The sequence below is a fragment of the Nelusetta ayraudi genome, unplaced genomic scaffold (genome assembly GCF_046127955.1).
Source record: "Nelusetta ayraudi isolate G7.1 ecotype Tasmania unplaced genomic scaffold, CSIRO-AGI_Nayr_v1 ptg000008l, whole genome shotgun sequence".
Lineage (NCBI taxonomy): Eukaryota > Metazoa > Chordata > Actinopteri > Tetraodontiformes > Monacanthidae > Nelusetta > Nelusetta ayraudi.
The window spans coordinates 2,005,759-2,026,893 of record NW_027466058.1 but is presented as its reverse complement, the minus strand read 5'-3'; the positions used below and the strand labels follow the sequence as shown (position 1 = coordinate 2,026,893).

The window sequence follows — 21,135 nt, the reverse complement described above, 5'->3', positions numbered from 1 at the left end:
TTGTACATGACCGATAATACGATCAGTCTACTTATAACAACCAAAACTGTTTAGGAAATTTGAGTTTAAACTACCTTATCCCCAGCAGTTTGTTTTTCTTTTTTTTTTTGTTGGCTGAACCTCCTATGCTTTCATAAAGCGCCTCCATATAACCTGAAGGGTTAAACATGTTGTGTAATTCCATTTGGCTTTGGCAGAACTCGAAGCGCCAGCAGAAGCCCTGCCTCAGCACTTTGGCCTGCCCAATAAAGCAGCAGGCTTCATTCCGCTGGGACAGTCTGACAACCACAGCCAGAGACAAACCCATGCCACTCTCTACCCAGACAGGGAGAGGTCCCAGCACGCGCGCACACACACACAGACACAGACACACACAGATGCAAAAACAGAACAGATGCGTGAACTCCTGCAGGCAGGACAAAGAGCTAGAGCGCGTCAAGTTTTTTGCACTTCATAACCTCAATTTGGAGATGAGGAACACCCCTTGTTTGGAGTGACGTTTGGTGGCAGAAATGCACATTCAGCACATAACTGCATCTGCCTCTCGAAAAAAACAACAACAAAGAAACAGACACACGCAGAGTGATGGGCACACGCACACACACACAGACCACAGGACTTGACCGTTGCGTTTGAGGTCTAAGGTTTTGCGCCGTGGTCCAAACCCCCTCAAAGGAACACAGGAAATGACATTTCCTACGTTTCGCAGGACACAGAAAAAGAGAGAGGAGGGGAGAGACTGTGCGTGTTTGTGTGTGGGTGTGTGTGTGTGTGTGAGAGAGAGAGAGAGAGGGAGAGAGAGAGAGAGAGAGAGAGAGTAAGAGAGAGAGAGTGAGTAAGAGAGAGGGCTGGGAGAGTGCGAGTGGGAGTTTCTAAGTGGGAACAGAGCATTTACTGTTTCATATTACACAGAAAAGAGGAGAAAGAGGAGAGGAGGCAATGGTGGGTGAGGGCTCTGGTGGGCTCTGCAGTCAAGCTCTGTGTACAATGTAGTCGCCGCTGAACGTGCTGCACAGTTGTCTGGTTTTTATGGATTTGCAGACTGCGGAAAATGTACTTCTCTATAGTGGTCCTTGTCCTGACTAAGGCTCTGGTCACAGGTAAGAACAGCAAAACACACACGATGCAACGATGAGCGGGCGGTCGAGAGAGAGAGAGAGAATAAATGTTTTAGCTTGATCTTACCTTTTGCATTCATCTGTGCAAAAAATGCAAATACATACATTTTAAGTGCAAAATGTAACTTAAGGATGCAACACATGCAAACAAAGCCACTTATACGTGAAAAGAAATGCAGACATTCTTGGAAAATGCATCTTAACAAAGCGGAAAAATTGTTCGCAAACAAACCGGCTAAACAGTGAGGCGCCTTTTTTTCCACTGTCACCACAGAAGACTTGGAGCAAAGGTTTGCATTTTATAAACATGCTTGGAGTGAAGCTAAAGCGTATTTCGAGCCATGTCAGTTTTATAAGGCACTGTCCCTGCAGGGTGACCTTGTTGCCAGATCCACTGGGGGAGACCTTAGATAAAGCGGGAAAAAGAAGAAGAAAGAAAACTAGCGATGCAGCCCAGATGGTCCCTGTTATCCTTCCTTGTTGTTCTTCCTCTGGTTCAGGTTGTAACCCTGCTGAAGAAGATGAAAATTTCCCACCTGTAGATTTTCTTTGCCCGTTTAGCTTCACATATTGTGGCCAGAGGCTGTGCTCCTTCTGGGAACATCTGACCCATCTGGCAGCACAAATAAACACACGAGTCTCCGGGGAGGTGAACGAGATGCAGGCGGCGTGTTTTTAGTTTTCCCTGACTTGGTGCGAGACGCTGGGCTTCCATGCAGTGGCAGCTAGACAAATGTAAACACAACCTGTGAAAAGTGGGAGCTCGAACGCGATGAAAATGCAGCTAGCCATGGTGGGCGTGCACATAAAGTTGCTCTGTCTACATACGACAATTATGCCAAATTGTCAGGAAATGAAACATTGTAAAACCGAGCGGAGGAATTAATCCATCTGGGGCACATAAACCTCTGTAGTTAATTACTCATTTATAAAGGAGGGGAGGAGTCAAAGCAAAGCAATTGACCTTTTTTCTCCAACTGAGCCGATACTTGTGAGACGAGAAGTTTGGTGTTGCATCATATTCTGACAAAGAAATAAATGGATTAGTATAAATACAATGCACTGAAGTCACGCACTCTGTCCGTCCCCTGTCCACAGAAGTATGTCAGGCCCTGAACGTGACGGTGATTCCTGGGCCCGTCGTCATGGTGCCAGAGAAGGACAACCTGACCCTGTCCTGCCTGGTATCGCAGAGGAAGAGGAGCGGCAGCGTCCTCATCCTTCGCTGGTTCTTCTCCCCGCTGGACGCTGCCGCTCAGGTCGTCCCCTCGCCGCCGGCGCATCAGCAGCCCACCCAGTTCCTCATCGCCAAGACGGGCATCAAGAAGCTAAAGCTGTACGGGAACTACACCCGTCGCTTCCCCAAGCTGAAGTTCCGGCTGTATGAGGAGAGGGAGGGAGAGGTGTTCCGGCTGTGCATCCGCGACGTGATGGCCACAGACCAGGGCTTCTACAGCTGCAGGGTGCAGGAGATCCGTAAACTCAGGAACACATGGAGGGCGTCTTCCAACGGCAGCAGCACCACGCAGCTCACAGGTAGGTCTCGCCGAAGCTGGGCTTCAATGTGTTTTGCTTCTCATGTCAATTTTACTGTGAGAAAGCCCCACTTTGGCTGCAAATATGTTTAAGTTTAAGGAGGTTTGGGGTGATCACCTCTCAGCTGCTACGCTCTTTGTTTTATTCAAGCATCCTGAACATGCATTTAAGTGTCTGAGATTCTTCTCAGTGGGCATATGCTTAAGGAACAATAATGTTTCGGGCCCTGCAGCAATGTTAAGCATGATCAAAATCTTGATCACTGTGTAGAACAAATAGTTGCATTTCAGAATTGCTTTATTGATCAATTTTAAGTCAGGTTTCACTCAATTTCATTTTTTGGCGCTAAAATGCAAATCACTTAATTTTCAGCTGAGTAGTGTTGCGTTTAGTTGGGCAATAAAGAGGCAAACACTTAAAAAAAAAAAAATTAAAATAAAAAGATGCCCTGAAATAATCAATTTCACATTTCCCCTAATGCTCTATTTGCACACGCCTATTCTGGATAGGGGAGGATCAAACAGAGGGGATTTCTGGTGTTATTCCACTGAAAAGCCTCCGTTTTTTTTCTTAGCGAATTCCCACCCAACCACAAGAATTCCTCTGAGACGTGCTAATCATGTTATCTGGCTGTTATTATTTGTACCGGCCATTTCTGCCAAATAAAAGGACTAGCAATCATTAGGAACACACCGAAAACATGCCGAGTGTTTGTTTTGTCCCCCCCCCCCTCCACCATCCCCATTCGGACTCAGAGCTTCACCAAGTTGTGCCTATGCGCATTTGAGTGTGACCCCAGAACTCTGGCATTTCCATCTCAAAACAATGAGCTCACACAGCCAAACCGCACTCAACAATATTACCCTGTGTGTGCGAGTGAGGAATAAAAAGGTAGAGTGTTGCTGAGCTGGCTACGTTTTTTTTTTTTTTCTTTTTAAAAAAGTCCTCCTCTAAAACACATGATGTCAGCACTGCGGGTTTACTTTTATGCAAGCCACAGGAGAAAATTTATCTGCACTAGAGCTTTAGCCTGTGCAATTTGCCATGATTCGAATAACACAGGACTGTAATTATATTTATATGCATAATCAATAGTTTGACCAGGTTGATCAGTGGGCAGGCTTGCAGTCAGAAGAGTCAGGATTCAGGAGGTGAAACGGCATCACGGGCCGTGGCCACACCTGACACCCCACCCCTTCCCTCCTCTCACCTTGCTGTGGCAGCGTCCAACAGAGACATCAGCCAACGCCCTGCCCTACATAGTCAGGGCAACGTCCTCCACCGAGGAAGCCACACGACCTCAAGCATCCCTGACATGCAGTGACCACAGAACCAGAATCACAAGAACTGACATTAGAAGGGCAAACGGAGGGAAAACTAAGTTGTGACTATAATTTAGGGAACTCCCCCCTCAAGTCTGCAGTTTTCAGGCTGTATATCTAAGAGCAAAAGTGAGCGTGACTTGCCCAGACTGACCCAGTTTGAGCAACAAAAAAAAAATAAAAAAAATCTGTTGCAAAATGACATCAACGCTTCATTGCTTTTGAACAGTTTTAGAGGATTGTGTTTTTAAAGTTCCCTTTCCACAATAAAAAAACGCGTGAGCCCCAATCATCTCTGCCCAACACTGCATTTATTCGCATCGTGCCTCCGTTAAGGATGTGAAAAATTGTTTGGACACATTTGCGGAGTTCCGTTTGCGCGGCAAGAGGGAGCACCTGCCTGCAGCGTTCAGATGAGGGGTTTCAGTGTGTGGTTAACCACAGAGTAGAGGTCAGATTTGTGGCGAACTGCGATTGACTGTTTACCGTCTACTTTGTCAGGAGAAGCCTGTTAAATTTAGTCTGCCACCTCATTAGATCAGCGCGGCCACTCTGTGGCTCTTTGACTGATGTCAAATGTCGTACTGACAAAACATGAAAACATGACCTGAAAAAAAATCTATGTTGTCGACAAAACACCATTAATTAATCTGTGCAATCTATTATCTACGATACAATCAAACACAAACATTTAAAAAATATACAACAGATTTAAAGATTATTTACTCAAAACAATAAATGAGCAGTCAGTCCATATTAGTGTTTTACTTTTGTTTTTAAAGCAAATTATTAGATTTTTGGTTGTGGTTTGTACAAGAAAACAACTTGTGCAACACAGTTTTATTTATTTATTTAGTTTCACCACTGAGCCACTTAGAACATGTGGTGCAGTTTTGAAATGCTCTTTCACAACACAGAAGCCCTTGTGCAATTAATTAACATGGCACGGCATTTTGCACGCAGCTCAGCAGTGTGGAAACGGGCTAAAAGTCAATTAGAGTTAATATCTTATCATTTCTAATTAACATGTTTATCAACCTAGCGTTTAAAAGACATATTAAAAACTCATTAAGGGCAACGGAGACTAACATCGCCAGTGGTGACTCTCCTCCACCTGCGGCTAAATGCCCCTGACCTGTGCACAAACACGTCACGCACGGAAATGATACAGTAATAACTCTGTTAGTCACTCTTGGAACAACACCGAAGAAAGTCAAAAATGAAGCGATGCAGGAAACCCCCAAACAGAGTCCAAGAGCAGAGCAGGCCTGTGTGTGTGTGTGTGTGTGTGTGTGTTTGGGTCAGTCTGTGCTGGGTTTGGCTAAAGCAGCAGCAGAATCCTCCGTCCTCCTTTACAGCAGTTGTGATATTTCTGGAAACCACTGCAGACTGTTTGTTGCACTGGTTCGTTCAGCAGCACACACAGAAATACTCGGTCATGGTCACGGCTTCCTCGCCTCGTTCCGCCGTCTTTGTTGACTTTCTGAAATTCTCTTTCCAGTCCACGTCGCTCCTGACGACGGTGCCAGTGAAGGACTGTGGAATTTGTTTGCAGGTACTTTTTTTTTCTTTCCTCAGCCACTGTTTTGTCTATGAATTCAAGGCAGTGTCCCGATTCACATACTTACAATAGTGTGTAAACCAATGCAGTGGACTTGCGTGCAGCTGCAGCATTAATAATCCTTGACATGGGTGGCATTTGCCCAGATAACACTCGGCCATTATGCACTCACAACTGAGTTAGTAAACTCCTTTTCGTCGGCTACAACTTCATTTTAAAGGCTAATTGCAAACAGATGCTAAACACGGCCATCTATCCCACAGGAACCAAGCGCCACACAGCATTAACGCATGACTAAAATGTGTCGCCGCAGCAAGGACCATGTCAACTAGCTAGTGGATGTAAACTAATAGCTCACTGCTCTGATGCTCTGTATGTTTACTTTTAGATGTGTATCTGTGCGCTGTGCTGATTTGCTCATTGGGCCTGTTGTCCATCTTCCTGTTCACTCTGGTTCTCACGTGCCAGTACTTTCACAGACGGCACAGAGAGAAAGGTACAGAGTCTTGTTTGATTCCCACTCAGTGATTTTGTCTCTACAAGGGCAACGCTCAACCCTTCAATTCAACTTTCTTTTCTCTCTTTATTTTTTTTTCTCGCTCACAGCCAGCTATCTATTGGTCAAGTGTCCAGAAAGCAGGTACAATTTACACAGCACTAAAAATGGAAAATAATAAAACATTATTATATTACTATCCACAAATTGTCGGGTTGCTAGTTTATCGAAATTCCTTTTAAGATCCCTAACATACATTTTTTTTTTCTTTTACATATTAATTCAATCAATAAAAATATGTAACAATAAGCTGCAGCTTTAATTTTCTTTCATGCAGCTCTGGGGAGACTGTAACCAGCACCAGCAGCTCCTCCAGTTCCTCCCCAAAGGCCCAAAGGAAAAACATAAGAAAGAAATCTGACAGAGGAGTAACTGGGACACCACCTGAGCTACCGGAGGAGCCTCCACCACACATACCAGCCAAAGGTAAAGTGATATTGCAAGGGCGGGATGCGACCCCTGAGGAAAGGTTAAATACCTCAACAGAGTTTTTCCCACAATCTGCATACGCCTTTTCATTTCCCCTCCCTTTTTTATTACTTGAATTTAAATAAAGCAGAGACCCCTGAACCTTTTGCTGCAGGTTAAGGCCAAAGGGCACGGCTTGTGTGCAGTTGAAGACTTTTATAAAAGACACAGAGGGAATTTTAAAGACGCCACACAACATTTTAAAACAAACCAATTGCTAACGAGTTAAAGTTTCCTCCTAATTTCCAAATACACAAATGTTATTCGAGCCAGAGGAGGCAGAGACATGTTTCAGCCTGTGAGAAATCAAAGTAAGCTTACTTCCATTTCAGAGTGCACCTACACTCTGTTTACTTGGTGGCTGCAAATGATGACTTTCCTCTTGAGCACATGGTCATTTTTGCGTTCCTCGTAAATCAAGGGGTCTCTCTGTTCCAGTGCCAGTTCCTGCAAAGAGGCCTCAGAAGCCAAAGAGATCAAAGAATCATGCCAGAAGGAACGCCACCGTAAGTTTCTGCGCTCTCCACCGCTGCCATCCATTTGGAAAAAAAAAAAAAAAAAAAAAGCCTCTAGAAGTGTATTCATTAACTTTTTAAAAGTCCTCTACTCTCATCATGCTCTGAGTTGTTATTGAGATACGTGCAAGAGGGAATTTGTCTCACTCTCGCAACTGCGTGATTGTCTTCAGGAGTTTATTGCCGTCTCTCTCCACTCAGTTATGAGCGTGATAATTCTATTTAGCTTTATTGCTTCTCTAACACAATTATTTATTTAGAATGCTTCATTGGCTTTTATGCCGACAATAAAAATGTCAAACAAGTATGTTCAGAAGGAAAGAAAGAAACGTTCACTTCAGGTGTTGAGGATATTGTAATAAAGCTGCAGAGAATATTAGTGTTGCTTTTGCATATTACCAATTTAATTAGGGACTTAGCCCCAGCGATAAGACCAGTTCTGGAGAAGAGCAGATCTGTCGCAGGGCCACAAACCCAATTGAAATGGTAGTGTTCATTATTATTCCCCTGACACCTCTTTGGATTCGATTTTGACCCCCTGAAATGCCAAAAAACTCAACAAATTTTGCCCATATATCAAGACTGGTGAAAATTTTAATCACCAAAAGAACTGGACAAATTCTGCTCAATAGCGTCCCCTAGAAATATTAAAATGAAAATTTAGCATTACACAGACAAGACCTTGATAATTAAATATTGCTGAAATGCTTGTCATAACTTAAACCATTTTCATTTTATGGCCCTTTAAGGTGAGAGTAGAATCAAAGAAAAACGCCATAAAGCTATTATAATATGATCGCTAGCGGGATTTTGTTTGCCTATACTGATTGAACACATTGGGCTCATAAGATGGTCATTTCGGTGAGTTTTGGGGTGTTTAAAGTTTGTTTTTTTGCCCCTGAAAGAAATGATAGAGGGAAAAGTTGCTCTATAATCACAGTTTTGGAATATACGTCCTTTGTGATGTCACAAAAGGCACCAACAATTTAGTAAAAACCTTACCTGGTAAGCAACAAAGGTACACAGTCCCCTAAGTCCACCTCCAAACACGAGTGAAGTACAACTAAACATCAGTGTTAGCAGGAGGCTAAAACCAAGTATTTTTGTAGCAGGACTGCAAACAGAGGACTAAATAGGCTGTTTTCTGTAAACCTATCAACTCTTTTGGATAATTATTCATGCAAGCGTGCTGGTTAGAACTGTCCTGCCCATCAGAGCCTGGAATGAAAGACAAGACCTTAAAAAAAAATAAATAAAAAAAAAAAATGAAAATTAATGTCCATTACATGGGACCTTCAATGTTAATTTCCTATTTCGTCTCCCTCCGTCAGTCTCGGCCACAGGACGACTCTCTGACATATGCAGAGCTGGAGTTGGTTCGACCGAGGCCAGAGCCCCCGGCCTCGTCCAGGCCGGACCCCACACCCTCGAGCCCGGACACCGTTTACGCTCAGATCCTCTTCCAGGAAAAACAGCTGTAAACTCGACACATGGATGTCACGGCACCTCCTGGCGAGGGCAAACATTTGTCTCCCCAGACTGAGCGGAATGGCATCCAGAGGACTGTATTTATGAACTTATCGGTATGGCATTTAGCATTTGTCTCCTTTGGCTGCGAGTATGCCGCAAAATGTTGGTAAATGAGGCTTTTTGTGTCTCCTCGGCACAGTTCCATTCCAACGCAGCAGTTTTCAGGGGTTTTATAATTCTGTTGTTTTGTTTGTTGGCATGGCTGGCCTGCGAGCCAGATGTTTTGAGGAACGCTCTGACTGTAAACTACTTTGTGTCAACTCAGGAGGCTGCGTGGAAAAGAACTGGTGCCCAGGCTCTCTTACTGCAGTGTCATAAAGCAATGTAACACTTTCTCAAACGCATTTAAAGTTTCCGTACTAACACAACGAGTTAATAAACTTTTGCCCGGGTCTAGCATGTCAGTTCTTCTGTCTGTATCGACAAAGAAAATTCCAAATTGTGGGAACACAGTTGTCGGCCATAAAAATTGCCCAAGCATCAGGCCACCTTGAGCATCCTTAAAAATCTGCTAGTTCATCAATACCATCGATGGTGATGATTAGAAATAAAAGACCATGTGAAGGTAAAGGCAGTTAAAATGTAAAGAGTTCTGATCGTCTTACACTAATCAAACTCCTAATTCAAATGTTACAAAGGAAATGTATCATTATGACTTCCAAGCCTCATAAATCTCAACATAAGTATCTTGTTTGCTCCCTCCAACACAAAGCTAGGAAACAAGCTGTGGTATTGTGATGCCATGTTCACCACAAGCGAGGAGCGGCGGCTGAACCGAGTTGTTTTTTGCAATGCATACAGGATGGAATTTGTGGGAAACCAATGTGTAGGAACCAAATACCAGCCACGGGGAAGTTTGGTGCTCAACCTCCTGTAAAAACTACAAGAGCCTGTTATAGGAGTTGTGGTGGTTCCTTGGTTTGGTAGCTGGTCGGTCCCAGACAGAGAAGTGCTTACTGTGTCCACCTGTTTCCTGTCTGGACGAAGCCATGTGGAGCTGCTGTTACTGCAGTCACAGCCGAGTAAAGCTTCCGCAGTCTGACCACTGACAGAAAATCAGCGAGTTTATATAACTGCTGCCTTAAAGGGTCTCATATTCTGCTACTCTTTCTATGTTTGCAAGTGTTTCAGGTCTGGCAATTAGGAAACATAACTCTGTGAATTAGCCCTTTGTGATGTCACAACGAGCACTGCTAGCTGCCAGGTTAGTAGCAACCAACCCAGGCACGTGTTGGTTCCCCTGTTCTGAGACAGTCGCCTCATTTGTCTCGCCGTCAAAACATGTTTGTTAATGGGACGCTGTAAGCAGAGGGTTAAAAACGATGCTCTCTGGAGATTCATGCCAATCAGCCACGCGTCACTACTCCACTGTAGCTGTGGGTCACGGATATAGATTTAAAAAGGGTAAGGGGGGGGGGGGGGGGGCTTTTCAATCTCACTGCTGATACTTTGTTATCGAGCAAAATCCAAATGGCAGCAAACACGAGGCGTGGAGGCAGCAGGCATTAACGCTCAAGCACCCAGCCAGAGGTCAAGGGTGAAGGCCGTTCCGTGAAGGTCAGAGTGTGATGGATGGGACGAAGGTGGAGGTGCGTGGAGGAAGAGCAGGGTGCCCATCCGCATCCCTCTCTTCCTCGCCGAGTGGGAGAGATGAAGAGGCAGAGAGGCCATCATCCCCCCCCCCCGCCCCCACAGCTTCGGACTCAGCCGCTAGGATGAACCCGCTAATGACTACATTTATTCAAATTAGGCTAATTGTAATCATGGTTAATAATTAGCTTTACAGTGCATTATAATTGGGTTAGGCTACAAGATGGTTCTGCCGAGGTGCAATAATTTATTTGATTTAATTATTCTGAGGAACCCGACGGCTTGACATTTCATATCATAAAACCAGCCGTGTAGAGAGAATGGAGATGGCCGTTGTCTTTAGAGAAGGTCACCGCTCGCTCCATGGGAAAATTATGAGGACTATTTTCCACTCTATTAAGCCATACCCCACTTAGCACAATTAGCCACACGCACAAAGGTTAAAGAGAGGGACCCCTTCTTTTATGACAGCGAGGGAGTGGCGCATGAGAGAGAGAGGGAGAGAGAGAGAGAGAGAGAGAGAGCAGGGTGGGGAGGGGGTGTCACATGCGGAAGGAGAAGGCTTCCAAATCAATGCTCTGCATTCCAATGACAATGTTTTGATGTAAAACTTAGTTCCTGTTTAAGAGATTTACTTGCATGCACGCAAATTTCCCATTTTCACTGGAAAATGTGCCTCTAGTGTTCATCCTTTACTGCTGAAAGTGTCTCCTTAAACATGCAGATGAGGAAACCAGAACCCATTATTCATTCACACTGGTGGTGAGCTACATGTGTAGCCACAGCTGCCCTGGGGCAGACTAACGGAAGCTTGGCAGCCAATCTGCACCAAGCGGCCCCTCCGACCACCGGCCAACATCCACTCACATTCGTACGAGGCGACGTGGATTAAGTGCCTTGCCCACGGACAGAATGACAGACTTGGATGGATCGAGATTTGAACCGACAACCCGCTCTACCGCCTGGGCTACAGTCACATTACACCTCTGCCAGGGTAGCGACAACACTTCCAGCAGCAGTTTAAGCCACAAACATGTGGGAGTAACAGCATATCAGTTTGAAGAGGACGCTGTAATCAGGGATAATGATGCTGTTTAGAGGAAACCTAAAGAGGTTCTGGGATAATTAAATGTGCAAAGCTTGGGAGAAAAAGTTAAAGATCTGAAAATGGGGTTTGAATACATCGGATTCCTCTTTCAGAGTTCAGTTTCGACATGATCGAGTCACAACGAGGATACTGGTCTTTGTTAAGACACAAAAGGTCGGCACCAAAAGAAAAACAACAAAAACAACAACAAAAAAATAGCAGACTGGTGCAGCATAACAGGGCATTAAACGAAGGAGCAGCTGCCACGTTATGGAGCAGATTGAAAACACATTGCGCAAAACAACAAAGAAAGCTTGGTGAACTATTTACAACAGGCCAAACAGACCCGATCATTTTTTACGCCGCAAACATTCCCCAAAACAAAACACTACGAGCGCCACGACATAAAACGCTGATGTGCACATGCCATTTTGTTTATGATAATGGCTGACTGTTGTAGTTCAAAAAAAAAAAAAGGGAAAGACTCTTGCTACGCAATTATAAAGTTGTGTTTCTCAGGGAACACTGGCTGGGCTGAGAGTCTCTCAAGCTACACTGTTGAACGAGAGGCTTCTCAGTGGGCAGTTTGAACGAGGGGACATCATCAGCCCTTTTCATGATGTCAGTATTGGACTGTGGGTGAATGAAGGAAGATGAAAGGAATACTTCATTTCACATTTATTGAAATCCAGTTAAACAAAGAAACAAACCTATTTAAATAGCTACATATAAGACGCAGGCGTCGGTACCGGCCTGAAGGTACCGACGCTGAAACACGGTTCTCCCTGAATGCAAACACGGCGCTGCCAAATGAAAAATGCAGCACATCTAAAATCCAGAGTGGCGCGATGCATGACCTCCACCTGTCAGTCAGCGGTCCAGATAAACACTCTGCCCCAGGCATCGCCTGCCAACAGCGTGGCGTGACTCCTGCACAGAGGACAATGGGACTGAGTGAAGGGTTGAACTTCAAGGAGGGAAAATCCCACAGCCGCTGATGAATACCTGCAGAATTTTACTTTACAAATACATTTTACAGGAATAAATATATAGTGCAATGTGTGGGGGGGGGTCCGTACCTGGACACAGCCAAGGCCGTGATGGCGGGACTTTTCTTGAGGCGACGCTGGGCCCCGTTTTGGCTCCTGCTCAGCTCTTTGCATAACGCCAGGCGTCTCTCCCAGCCTTTAACCTGGAGCGAGCTGCTCCCTGCGGACACATTGTGAAAACGCATCAGCCAGCCGACCGACCTCCCCCCCACCCCCCGTCCACTGCTTAATCACAGGGCAGGTGTCCGTAACCCTGACCCACTGGTCCCCCACCAAAATAACCTAAATATGCACAAATGCAGTTTTTATTTATGGTCGGCGGGGCAGTTAAAGGGAATGAAAAAAAAAAAGGCTGGGGGAGGGGGAGGCTAAAAAGCGCTTTCGTGTTACATAAAGACTTGTCTCGATGTAATTTACCAAGCATAATACTCCTATGAGGTGACACGGGGCTGTAACCAACGTATGCCAAATTGAATCTGGGTATTATTGCTTTCTAAATTATACAAGCGCACGCACGTCAGCAGAATTACTCATCAGTGTTTACTGCCTCTCTATGTTTAATAACTTTATAACAACATAATTCCTGCTAGCCCTCATGCTAGCGAGGGATGGGGCGGGCATTATAAGCTCTCGTCTGCAAACGGCGCCGCTCTCCAATTCGGAGACGAGCGGTTAAAAATAATCACCGCGCGCTTAAGGATTGATCTGATTAGACGGGAGGTGAGTTTTCACTCTGAGAAAAGAGCCGACAAAAACGGCGGAGGCTCTCTTCCGGGCTCGGTGCCTGAGTGCGTGCGAGTGTCGCCGCCGTGTCGCCCCGCGACATTACCGTTCCTCTCTGCTCCATCCTGCCCCGGGGACACTGGCTCTTCTGGAGGGCCAGGTAATTGTGTTCTGGTGTACTCCGTCTTCCATATCTGCGTGAGAGACACGTAATGAGTGGCCAAATCAGACATAATTCAAGGTAATGACAAACACACTCGCATATGCACCGCCGTCTCAGAACTCAGGGTAATAATAATGCAATAATACCCATTTGGGGTGTGTGTGATATGGGTGCCCACACCCAAGTGGAGGCCAGTTTGCATTGCGGAAAGGAAACGCATGCATGGATAGATTTGCACCCCAAATGCTGCTGATTAACCAACACCTCCAAACTCTCATCCCAAACGGAAACCGTCCTATAATCTACATGTATGCATAAAAAAGGCTTCACCCGTATGACGCCGTCGGCACAGCCGGCGGCGATGACGTTCTTGGGATCCCACTCGTGCCGCTGCGTGAAGAGGACGCACAGGATGTCCGGCTGCGGCCCGCAGGAAGCGTCGATGCTCGTCAGCAGGTGGCCCTTCATGTTCCACAGGTAGAGCATGGGGCCTGCGCACGACGCAATCTCACCCTGGGGTGCGGGGAGGAAAAAAAAAAGCAATAGTGTTCACGCCCAAGTAGCTACAACAATGGATACGTAAATGGATTTGTGTATGTATCAACAATATGAAGTCCTTCAGGAGGGCGAGAATCAGGAAGGAAGTGGCGGCGAGAGGGCGGAGCTCACGGTGAGGTCGTTGAATGCCAGGGCAGAGATGGTGGCCGCGTGTCCCGTCAACTGGGTGATGTAGCTCAGCTCCTCCAGGTCCCACAGGATGCAGGTGAGGTCGCGGGAGCCGCTCACGATCATGCTGTGCACCTCGGACACAGCCAGGCACGTCACGGCGTCCGTGTGACCGTACAGCGGCTTGTTGGGGGAGAGAGTCAAGGGTTCAGAGTCAGAGTCAGAATCACAATCGGAATTCCTTTATTAATCCTAAGGGGAAAGAAATTGTTTTTTGTTGCGACAACAGCTCCAATGCAAAGTGTCCAAGTTAAAACAAGCATAGAAATATAAGATAAGAAATATATATAATTTTTGTAAAAATGCTTCCTCACGTGTTGTAAATGTTTGCTGGAACTTTTCTACGAACGCAGAATAAGACGGAAATAAAACGGACCTGCCGGAGCTTCACGCAGGTGACTTTGTCCTTGGCGGCCACCACGTCCCACACGCACACCACAGAGCTGGCTCCCGCTGTGATGACGGTGGTCGGGTTGGGAGAGGCGGCGCACAGCGTCTCCCCCCAGTCACACAGGCTCTCACACACAGCAGAGGGCTGAGGACACACAGCCGCATGTACATTACTATACCATAAATGTAATTAAAAAAAAAACAACACTTTTAGTTGCTCTATGAGTCACTCTTGTACGCTAACTGGCGGTTTGGCACAACCAAAGGGTTAACGGCATCACATTACACAAACTTTATTTTAACAGTTTTCCTGTCAATAAACAGCTCAGAGTGATGAGAGAAGTCAAACATTTGGTTCTTTGGTGCTGTTGCCTAAACACAAACACCCCGAGCCAGATGTCCGTTCCGCTAATTCCTTGAGAACATGCGGAAGGTCCAACAAAGAAAAAGTGTTTTTGCAGGAGACTGTAAACAAAGAGCTAAATGTGCCGTTTCCTGGAGATATACAAAATTATTTGTGCAAGGCTGCCCCACCAGAGTCTGGATTTAGAACATCAGCACTCAAAAATGCACAAAATTGAAGGAAAATAATAAAAAAAACTTGTGGTAATAAAAAAACTAACTATTGCACCTTGCAGAAAATGTCAGTATAAAAGTAAAAAGATATATATATGTACCCAGTTCAAAATGTTAAGAATATTTACATTTTATTGAGATATATGATAAACTGATGAGCCAATACCGTAACTGCATTTCTTTTTAGCGGTTCATCCAGTTCATGGAAACTTGACGCAGAAAGCAGATTCTCTCTGCCCAACAAATCTCAGACTTCATGCAGGCCAGCGTTTGGCCTGCATGGGATTTGCAATTGTCTCACTCGATATGATTTATGTAAATTGGCGGCACAATGACACAGCCGACGTAACGATGCTGCGCGTTCGTACATACAGACCTTTTCCGCGGCATTGTTTGCAAAAGCGCAGCTGTTGTCAGGGAAGCCCCAGCTGAAGCAGCAGCCCTGCCGAGGCCACAGCAGGAGACGGTTTTTCTCCAGGACCACAACCTCTTTTTCCAGACACACTATCTGACCCACAGGGCCTCTCGGCAGCTCTGCAAAAAAAAAAAAAAAAGTTGGGAGGCGTCAGCGAAAGTGGACGCTGTCGACCGCAGAGTTAAAAAAAAAAACAAAAAACGTTCCTTTAAAATTTCCAAGAAAATATTACATACGGCCGTGAAAAGTTTTCATGAGTTAAACAAGAAAGAGTGACCTCATTCCGTCTCCTGTTTACCTGAACTGCACTCGGCCGGCCGAGTAGACGGAACGGTTCCACAGAAACATCACATTAAAGAGTTTGGTGGCGGAGAAAAACTTGCGGAAGAATTTCATTAAATTGACCGTTCGAAGAGCGGGCAATTAAAACAGATATTCCCAGGTCACAACAAGCCGAAGCTCTGTCCTGTGGGGGCGCCGGCATCCTGGACAGCAGGAGTTTGTATTGTGTGTGTGTGTGTGTTTGCGTACCAAAATGAGGGAGCGAGAGAGAAGGAGACTGTAATTGTGCCTGTAATTGACCTATCCATGCAGGAAGAGGCAGAAATCATTATATCCTATAGTGCAGCTCTGCCTCGGAAAAGAAGTCGCGCGCGCATTAGTCTTCACGTTCCACCTCCTATTCATCTCTATCTGCTTATTGATCAGATCAGACACTCCAAGATTTAATATGAAATGTAATTTGCAGGAATCTCTCCCCGAGCATTCACAGATTCATCTCCTCTCCCTCAGTGGGCCTGTGGGATATTCAGATTATTAAGTAGGGCTCAGCCAAAGAGTCATCTCCATATTGAGGCTGGAAGAGAGCGATCGCTGCTTCCACCCCTCCATAGCGTAAATTAATATATGGAAACACCCGCTGCGTTTCAACGATCCCCTCGCGACCTGGGGCTCGTCTCGCTCCGAACAAATGGCACCGAGATATTCAGGTTTACAAATAAAAAAAAAAAAAAAAAGGGCAATAAATAAATAAAGGGATGTACAAGGCATATAAACAAATTGCAAAGACTTGAGTCTATTCTGCAGAAAATATCGACCTATTTGATAGAAGGAAATTCATTTATTAAGGTTTGCTTTGATCGTAAGTGTGAAAGACAGATGTGTGGTGAAAAAAAGACACTTGAAAAAGAATAGAACGTTTGTCGCACTGCAATGGCTTTAACAGCAGCTGGCGCTGAACCTTGCAGAGGACAAGGGACTTATTTTAGCTAATAAAGCAAAAAGGAGAAAAATGAATGCTTCCTGGAGTCTGTCTGCGGCTTAATAAGCGTTTCTTTGAGCACCAGTGAGGTTCACTCATCACTTCTGCAGCCCGACACTTCTTTTCTTTCCCCCTTTGCTCAGTGGCGGCTGCGTCCTTCATTTTGCTTTCCCCAAAATGTCAAAAGTTTAATATGGCCGTGCGCGCCGCTCTATCATTCTAATGTACCTCTGAATGGCTGCGTCGGGGTCTTGAGTTTGTCCAGTTTGAAGAAAAACGGCGCCGGGAGAGACGGTGGCGAGCTCTCTTTCTTGGAGCCGCTGCGGGGAGGGTGCGGCTTGGTGAAAAGCTGCGGAACACAGGGGTTATTGGAAAACTAGACGACTCCCGGCCGAGTCCAGAATTTTACGGACGGCGGCCGCACCTGCTTGGGCACTTGGCCGAAGTTGCTGACGTATCCTAGCACCGTGCTCTTGATGACGGGGTCCGTCAGGTTCTTCTGGTGCCTCCCAGCGTAGAAGTACGGATGGAAAGTGTTGATGCTCTCCACGGCGGCGGGGCCTTGCTGGCGGTACCCAAAAATCAGGTCGATCCACAGGTGGAGGTGGGAGCTCACAAAGTCGCTCTCCAATGCCTGGGGGGAGTGAAGTAATACCGCAAAACTACTAAACATGCACTTTGCAGGGCTCACCTTACAGCGGCGTGCGGGGATCTGCGTTATTAAAGTGGGACGGCCACCATCAGTCAAAACATTAATGTGAGTTTGGGAGAAAGTTCTACGAGGACGCTCGGCCGATTGAATTACTCAGGCCGAGTGCGATTTCCTCCCCAACAGCGGGCAGCTAACCAGTTGTCTTATGTTTTACATTAAAGAATGATTTGTGCAGAATTAGCCCAAGATTGGTTTGAAGAGTTAATAAGGGGGAAACGCACATTATGGCCAGCTTGTGTATGTTATTTTTTTTCTCACCTCCACACAATCTTAACAAACCCAAACAAGAATATCAGAAAACTGCAGAAAACACACATCATAACAAGGAAATATTGTCCCGAGTTAATTTGTCTATGGAAGCGGGGGAGAAAAAACACCCAATCATCTAAAGTCAGTGATTTTATGAGAATGGTGGGCAATATAGGTAGTGCAGTAGATTACACAGTGATAAACCATGGTGGATGCCCGAGGAACAGAAAGCAGGAGGGTCACACTGAGGGAATCAGGCAAAATGAGAAAAAAAAAAAAACTGGGAAACAATAAACCTTCACAGGCAAAGAGAAAAAAAAGAGCTGCAAAATTATAGAGAGTATATATCTCATAAGCGGCTGGGCAGGAGTAACGCCATTACATACAAATAAGGGTGTTGTGTCAGCCTAAATGAGTGCTTAGTAGGCACGCTGTCGTTCAGTGTCTGTCAACAGTCTTTACTAAAAATGATGAAGCAGATTCAGCAGCGAGACAAACGGGCTTTGAGGCGTTTAGACGCGTCCGGCAGCAAGTGTGGTGAATAGGAGCCGTCGCCTCCGCTGTGAGTGGACAAACAGAGCGGTTCTGAGCAACTGTCCGAACTCAGTGGGACCCTTGTTTGGACAAACAGCGCCTCCTCTGTCAACGTACATCAGCTGTTTGTGGAAAACGTTATTAAGTCTAATGGGAGAAGTCAGTGTGTGTGGCCGGCCGATCAAAAAGAAAAGAACTAAACAAAAGAAAAAAGAAAAAATGGACCGGCCCGGTGAGGTCAGGGTTCACTAACCTCTCGGTGGATTCTAATGAACTCCTGCGGGTCACCTTTGGCCCACGGCGGCAGCTCCACGTCTCCCAGAGCCGTGCCGTCCTCCATGTGGCCTAAAGAGACGAGCACAGGTGGGGAAATATTTACCTCCAGTACTTGCACAATACTGATTTTTTAATAATGCAGCGTTCCTGGCGGAATGATTTCTGCCTCCTTTACATTGATCCTATATATCCATTGGTAAAGAGCCCATAGAAAGCGTTCAGGTGGACCAATCGGATTTGTTACTACCGGTTTAATCAGGCAGAAACTCTCGGCAGAGTGAAGCGAAAACAAGTTGTCCACCGAGAGAAGCCTTCAGTGCTGTTTGTTCTCCTTTCATTAATTCGAAGATCCAACTCTGGTAAAGTTGTTAAACTGTCTCCCATTGGCTTTCCCTTTACACCTTCTTTGGGCTACTTGTGGTTTGCAGCAGTTCTGATACAACTAAAAAGAAGATGACTGTCTATGGACTCTTAAGCAACTTTCAGAGCCACTGAAACTCTTTTCTTTTTCTTTTGATGATGTTAGGCAAGGTAGAAGAGATAGAGTTCAGTGAAATCTTAGCTATTATAATTCATTATTATTATATATTGTATTTTAATAATTATATTTTTAATTAAGGAGCAACTGCACTGTGCTCAGATGTCACAAAAACATATTACATAGTATTAATGTATCCACACATATGTATCAGTTCACCACACAGTAACACCAAAGGTCCCCACATGCCAATCACGGTTATAGGAAATCCGAACCTCCAGCCACTCGCAGAAATGCACAGAGGGGGAAGTATGTGTGTCTGACCCAGCTGGATGTGGTTGGAGTTGAGCAGGAAGTCGGGCAGGTAGAAGAACTCCGGGATCAGCTCCCGGACGTCGCCCATGTTGTCTCTGGAGGACGACTCCCACTCTTTTTTCACGCTGTAGAACATCCGCTCCGCGATGTCAAAGCCGCCCTGCGTGCAGGAGGGGGCACAGAGCGTGAGAGCTGGCGGAGGGAGGAGCCAGACTTTGCACCAGTGCATGCCCGTAAACGCCGTCTGCCTGATTTGCTGCAGCAAACTGAGTTTCGAGCCCTCCATTGCGTTAAGCGCGCGGGAAAAATTTGCCGCTATCTGAAGGAAGCTTTTCATCTTTCTGCAAAATTCTATAATCTATGATGGGAATCTCATGAGAGAGGATGTAATTTAGACTAAAACAATTACCTCAATGAATGAAAATAGCATATATGCTGGCGAACTTGGTTAGAGATGTAAATCCGGTTACGGATATTACCACACACCCGTGATGTGTTTCGGAAGACCAAAAAGCAGTGCAATTCACCAGACTAACATCTTTATTGTTTTATTCTGACTATCAAATATGCATGCCTTTTCATTACAATCAATTGGATGCTGTATCGTAAACTCATTACATTGGCTGTTTGCACAGGCCTCTTTTAGAATCTTTCTGTAATTATTTGCATATATATTGAAAACTTCTTTAATCTGCTTTCTATTCTTCCTCCTAAAAACAAGAGTGCTGAAAATAACTTACATGGAGGCATATTTCAGCAGAATTTAGTGGAGAAAATGTACAAAAATAAAAGTCATTAAACAAGTCAAAGTGCATCTGGATCACAAGATGCACAATGGCTTGTATGGGAAACTGAGAAAAGTTCTTGATTCATTTGTTCAGAAATATAAAAAGAAAAAAAAGAATTTAAGTACCGCTAGATAGAAATAATTGCTTTCTAAGCATTTATGTATATGAATGCATGCATGGAAATTAGATATAAAATACCTCAACATTTAATTTATCATTGTGCTGTTTGTGCACTTTGCAAACATTTAGATTCCAACAATGTTAATTTTACTGCAATGCAGGCTAAGCCTTATTATTTTGAGCAGAATTGTCATTTTAACTTTTTTATTATTATTTAATAATCAGGAATTTAGTACAACTGACAATAGCCATCACAGGTTTAGTTTGCCTTGATTTCACACATCATTCGCTGTCACACGATCACATGGTGAACTCCTACCTGCAGCGTCTGGAAGGTGTGTGAGAAGGGCTCCATCCTGACCAGGAAGGAGGCGACGATGATGGCGGAGGAGTAGTGGGTGCAGTAGTGGCAGCGTGCAGCCAAGTCCCCTGCAAGGCAGAAGCGATGCTGAACTAACAGCGGATGGACACAAGTGTACATACAATTGAAAGATTGAACATGCGAGTGAATACCTTCCCCCTCGGTGTTCTCAACTTCTTCGTATCTCTGGATGAACATCTGCCTCCTCTTCTCCGTCTGAGCTCCCATTGGCTTAGACAGGTCACGGAAAGTGTCAGGGTTGGACAGGTCGAGGGTCTGGACCAGGAGGAAAATGACAGGATCAAAGTTGCTCACACTGCACCCGAAGTGCTCTCAGAGTAATAACGGGTTCCGTGCAGATGCTGTACCTCTGACTGGTAGTCGGCAAGAACCCAGGGAAAGACCGGATACTGCATCAGGTCATTGTATGTTCTCCCGGCCAGCGTGTTCAGGTGCATCAAGTACTCAAAGTTACTGATTTCCCCTTTCTGGTGGATGGACAAGAGAGACACAGGAGACGGCTTGAAAACAAAAACAGCCTTAAAAACAATGTAAAGTTGATTTATTAATATATATATTAAGTCTTCTTTGTGTTGCTGTCTGTGATTTATTTTGGATTACCTGCCATTTGGTGAGCGCTGCCTTTTCAGCCACGGTGGTCTTCCTGGAAAATAAAGGAAGAAAAACAGGAAATTAAGAATTCCTTTAATCAACCT

At 45.2% G+C, this 21,135-nt stretch overlaps 2 protein-coding genes across 5 annotated transcripts in view; one reads left to right on the top strand and one right to left on the bottom strand.

The window, feature by feature from the left end:
• The first annotated feature begins 899 nt into the window (after positions 1-899).
• On the top strand, positions 900-8,998 carry vstm4a (V-set and transmembrane domain containing 4a). Its single transcript, XM_076018641.1, has 8 exons — positions 900-1,100; positions 2,217-2,654; positions 5,478-5,531; positions 5,926-6,033; positions 6,144-6,177; positions 6,371-6,519; positions 7,000-7,067; positions 8,408-8,998. The coding sequence occupies exons 1-8, from the start codon at positions 1,052-1,054 to the stop codon at positions 8,555-8,557; spliced, it is 1,050 nt and encodes a 349-aa protein (XP_075874756.1). The 5' UTR covers positions 900-1,051; the 3' UTR covers positions 8,558-8,998.
• Positions 8,999-11,944: 2,946 nt separating this feature from the next.
• wdfy4 (WDFY family member 4) overlaps positions 11,945-21,135 on the bottom strand; it is a 41,042-nt gene continuing 31,851 nt past the window's right edge. For all 4 annotated transcript variants that reach the window (XM_076018632.1, XM_076018633.1, XM_076018635.1 and 1 more), the window contains 15 exons: positions 21,041-21,079; positions 20,788-20,907; positions 20,572-20,695; positions 20,378-20,487; positions 19,160-19,310; positions 18,335-18,426; positions 17,011-17,220; positions 16,815-16,935; positions 15,287-15,444; positions 14,321-14,479; positions 13,888-14,067; positions 13,549-13,731; positions 13,162-13,249; positions 12,363-12,492; positions 11,945-12,213 (listed from right to left, as the gene is read on the bottom strand). In XM_076018632.1, the coding sequence (XP_075874747.1) occupies positions 12,150-12,213; positions 12,363-12,492; positions 13,162-13,249; positions 13,549-13,731; positions 13,888-14,067; positions 14,321-14,479; positions 15,287-15,444; positions 16,815-16,935; positions 17,011-17,220; positions 18,335-18,426; positions 19,160-19,310; positions 20,378-20,487; positions 20,572-20,695; positions 20,788-20,907; positions 21,041-21,079 (1,929 nt within the window). In that variant the 3' untranslated portion in view covers positions 11,945-12,149. The remainder of the gene's footprint in view (positions 12,214-12,362; positions 12,493-13,161; positions 13,250-13,548; positions 13,732-13,887; positions 14,068-14,320; positions 14,480-15,286; positions 15,445-16,814; positions 16,936-17,010; positions 17,221-18,334; positions 18,427-19,159; positions 19,311-20,377; positions 20,488-20,571; positions 20,696-20,787; positions 20,908-21,040; positions 21,080-21,135) is intronic.

Excerpts from the sequence above, each read along its gene's own strand:
- vstm4a (XM_076018641.1), top strand. The coding sequence starts at position 1,052 with ATGTACTTCTCTATAGTGGTCCTTGTCCTGACTAAGGCTCTGGTCACA. Across the intron at positions 6,034-6,143 it reads CAGACGGCACAGAGAGAAAG|CCAGCTATCTATTGGTCAAG; the intron begins GTACAGAGTCTT and ends TCTCGCTCACAG. Across the intron at positions 7,068-8,407 it reads ATGCCAGAAGGAACGCCACC|TCTCGGCCACAGGACGACTC; the intron begins GTAAGTTTCTGC and ends TCCCTCCGTCAG.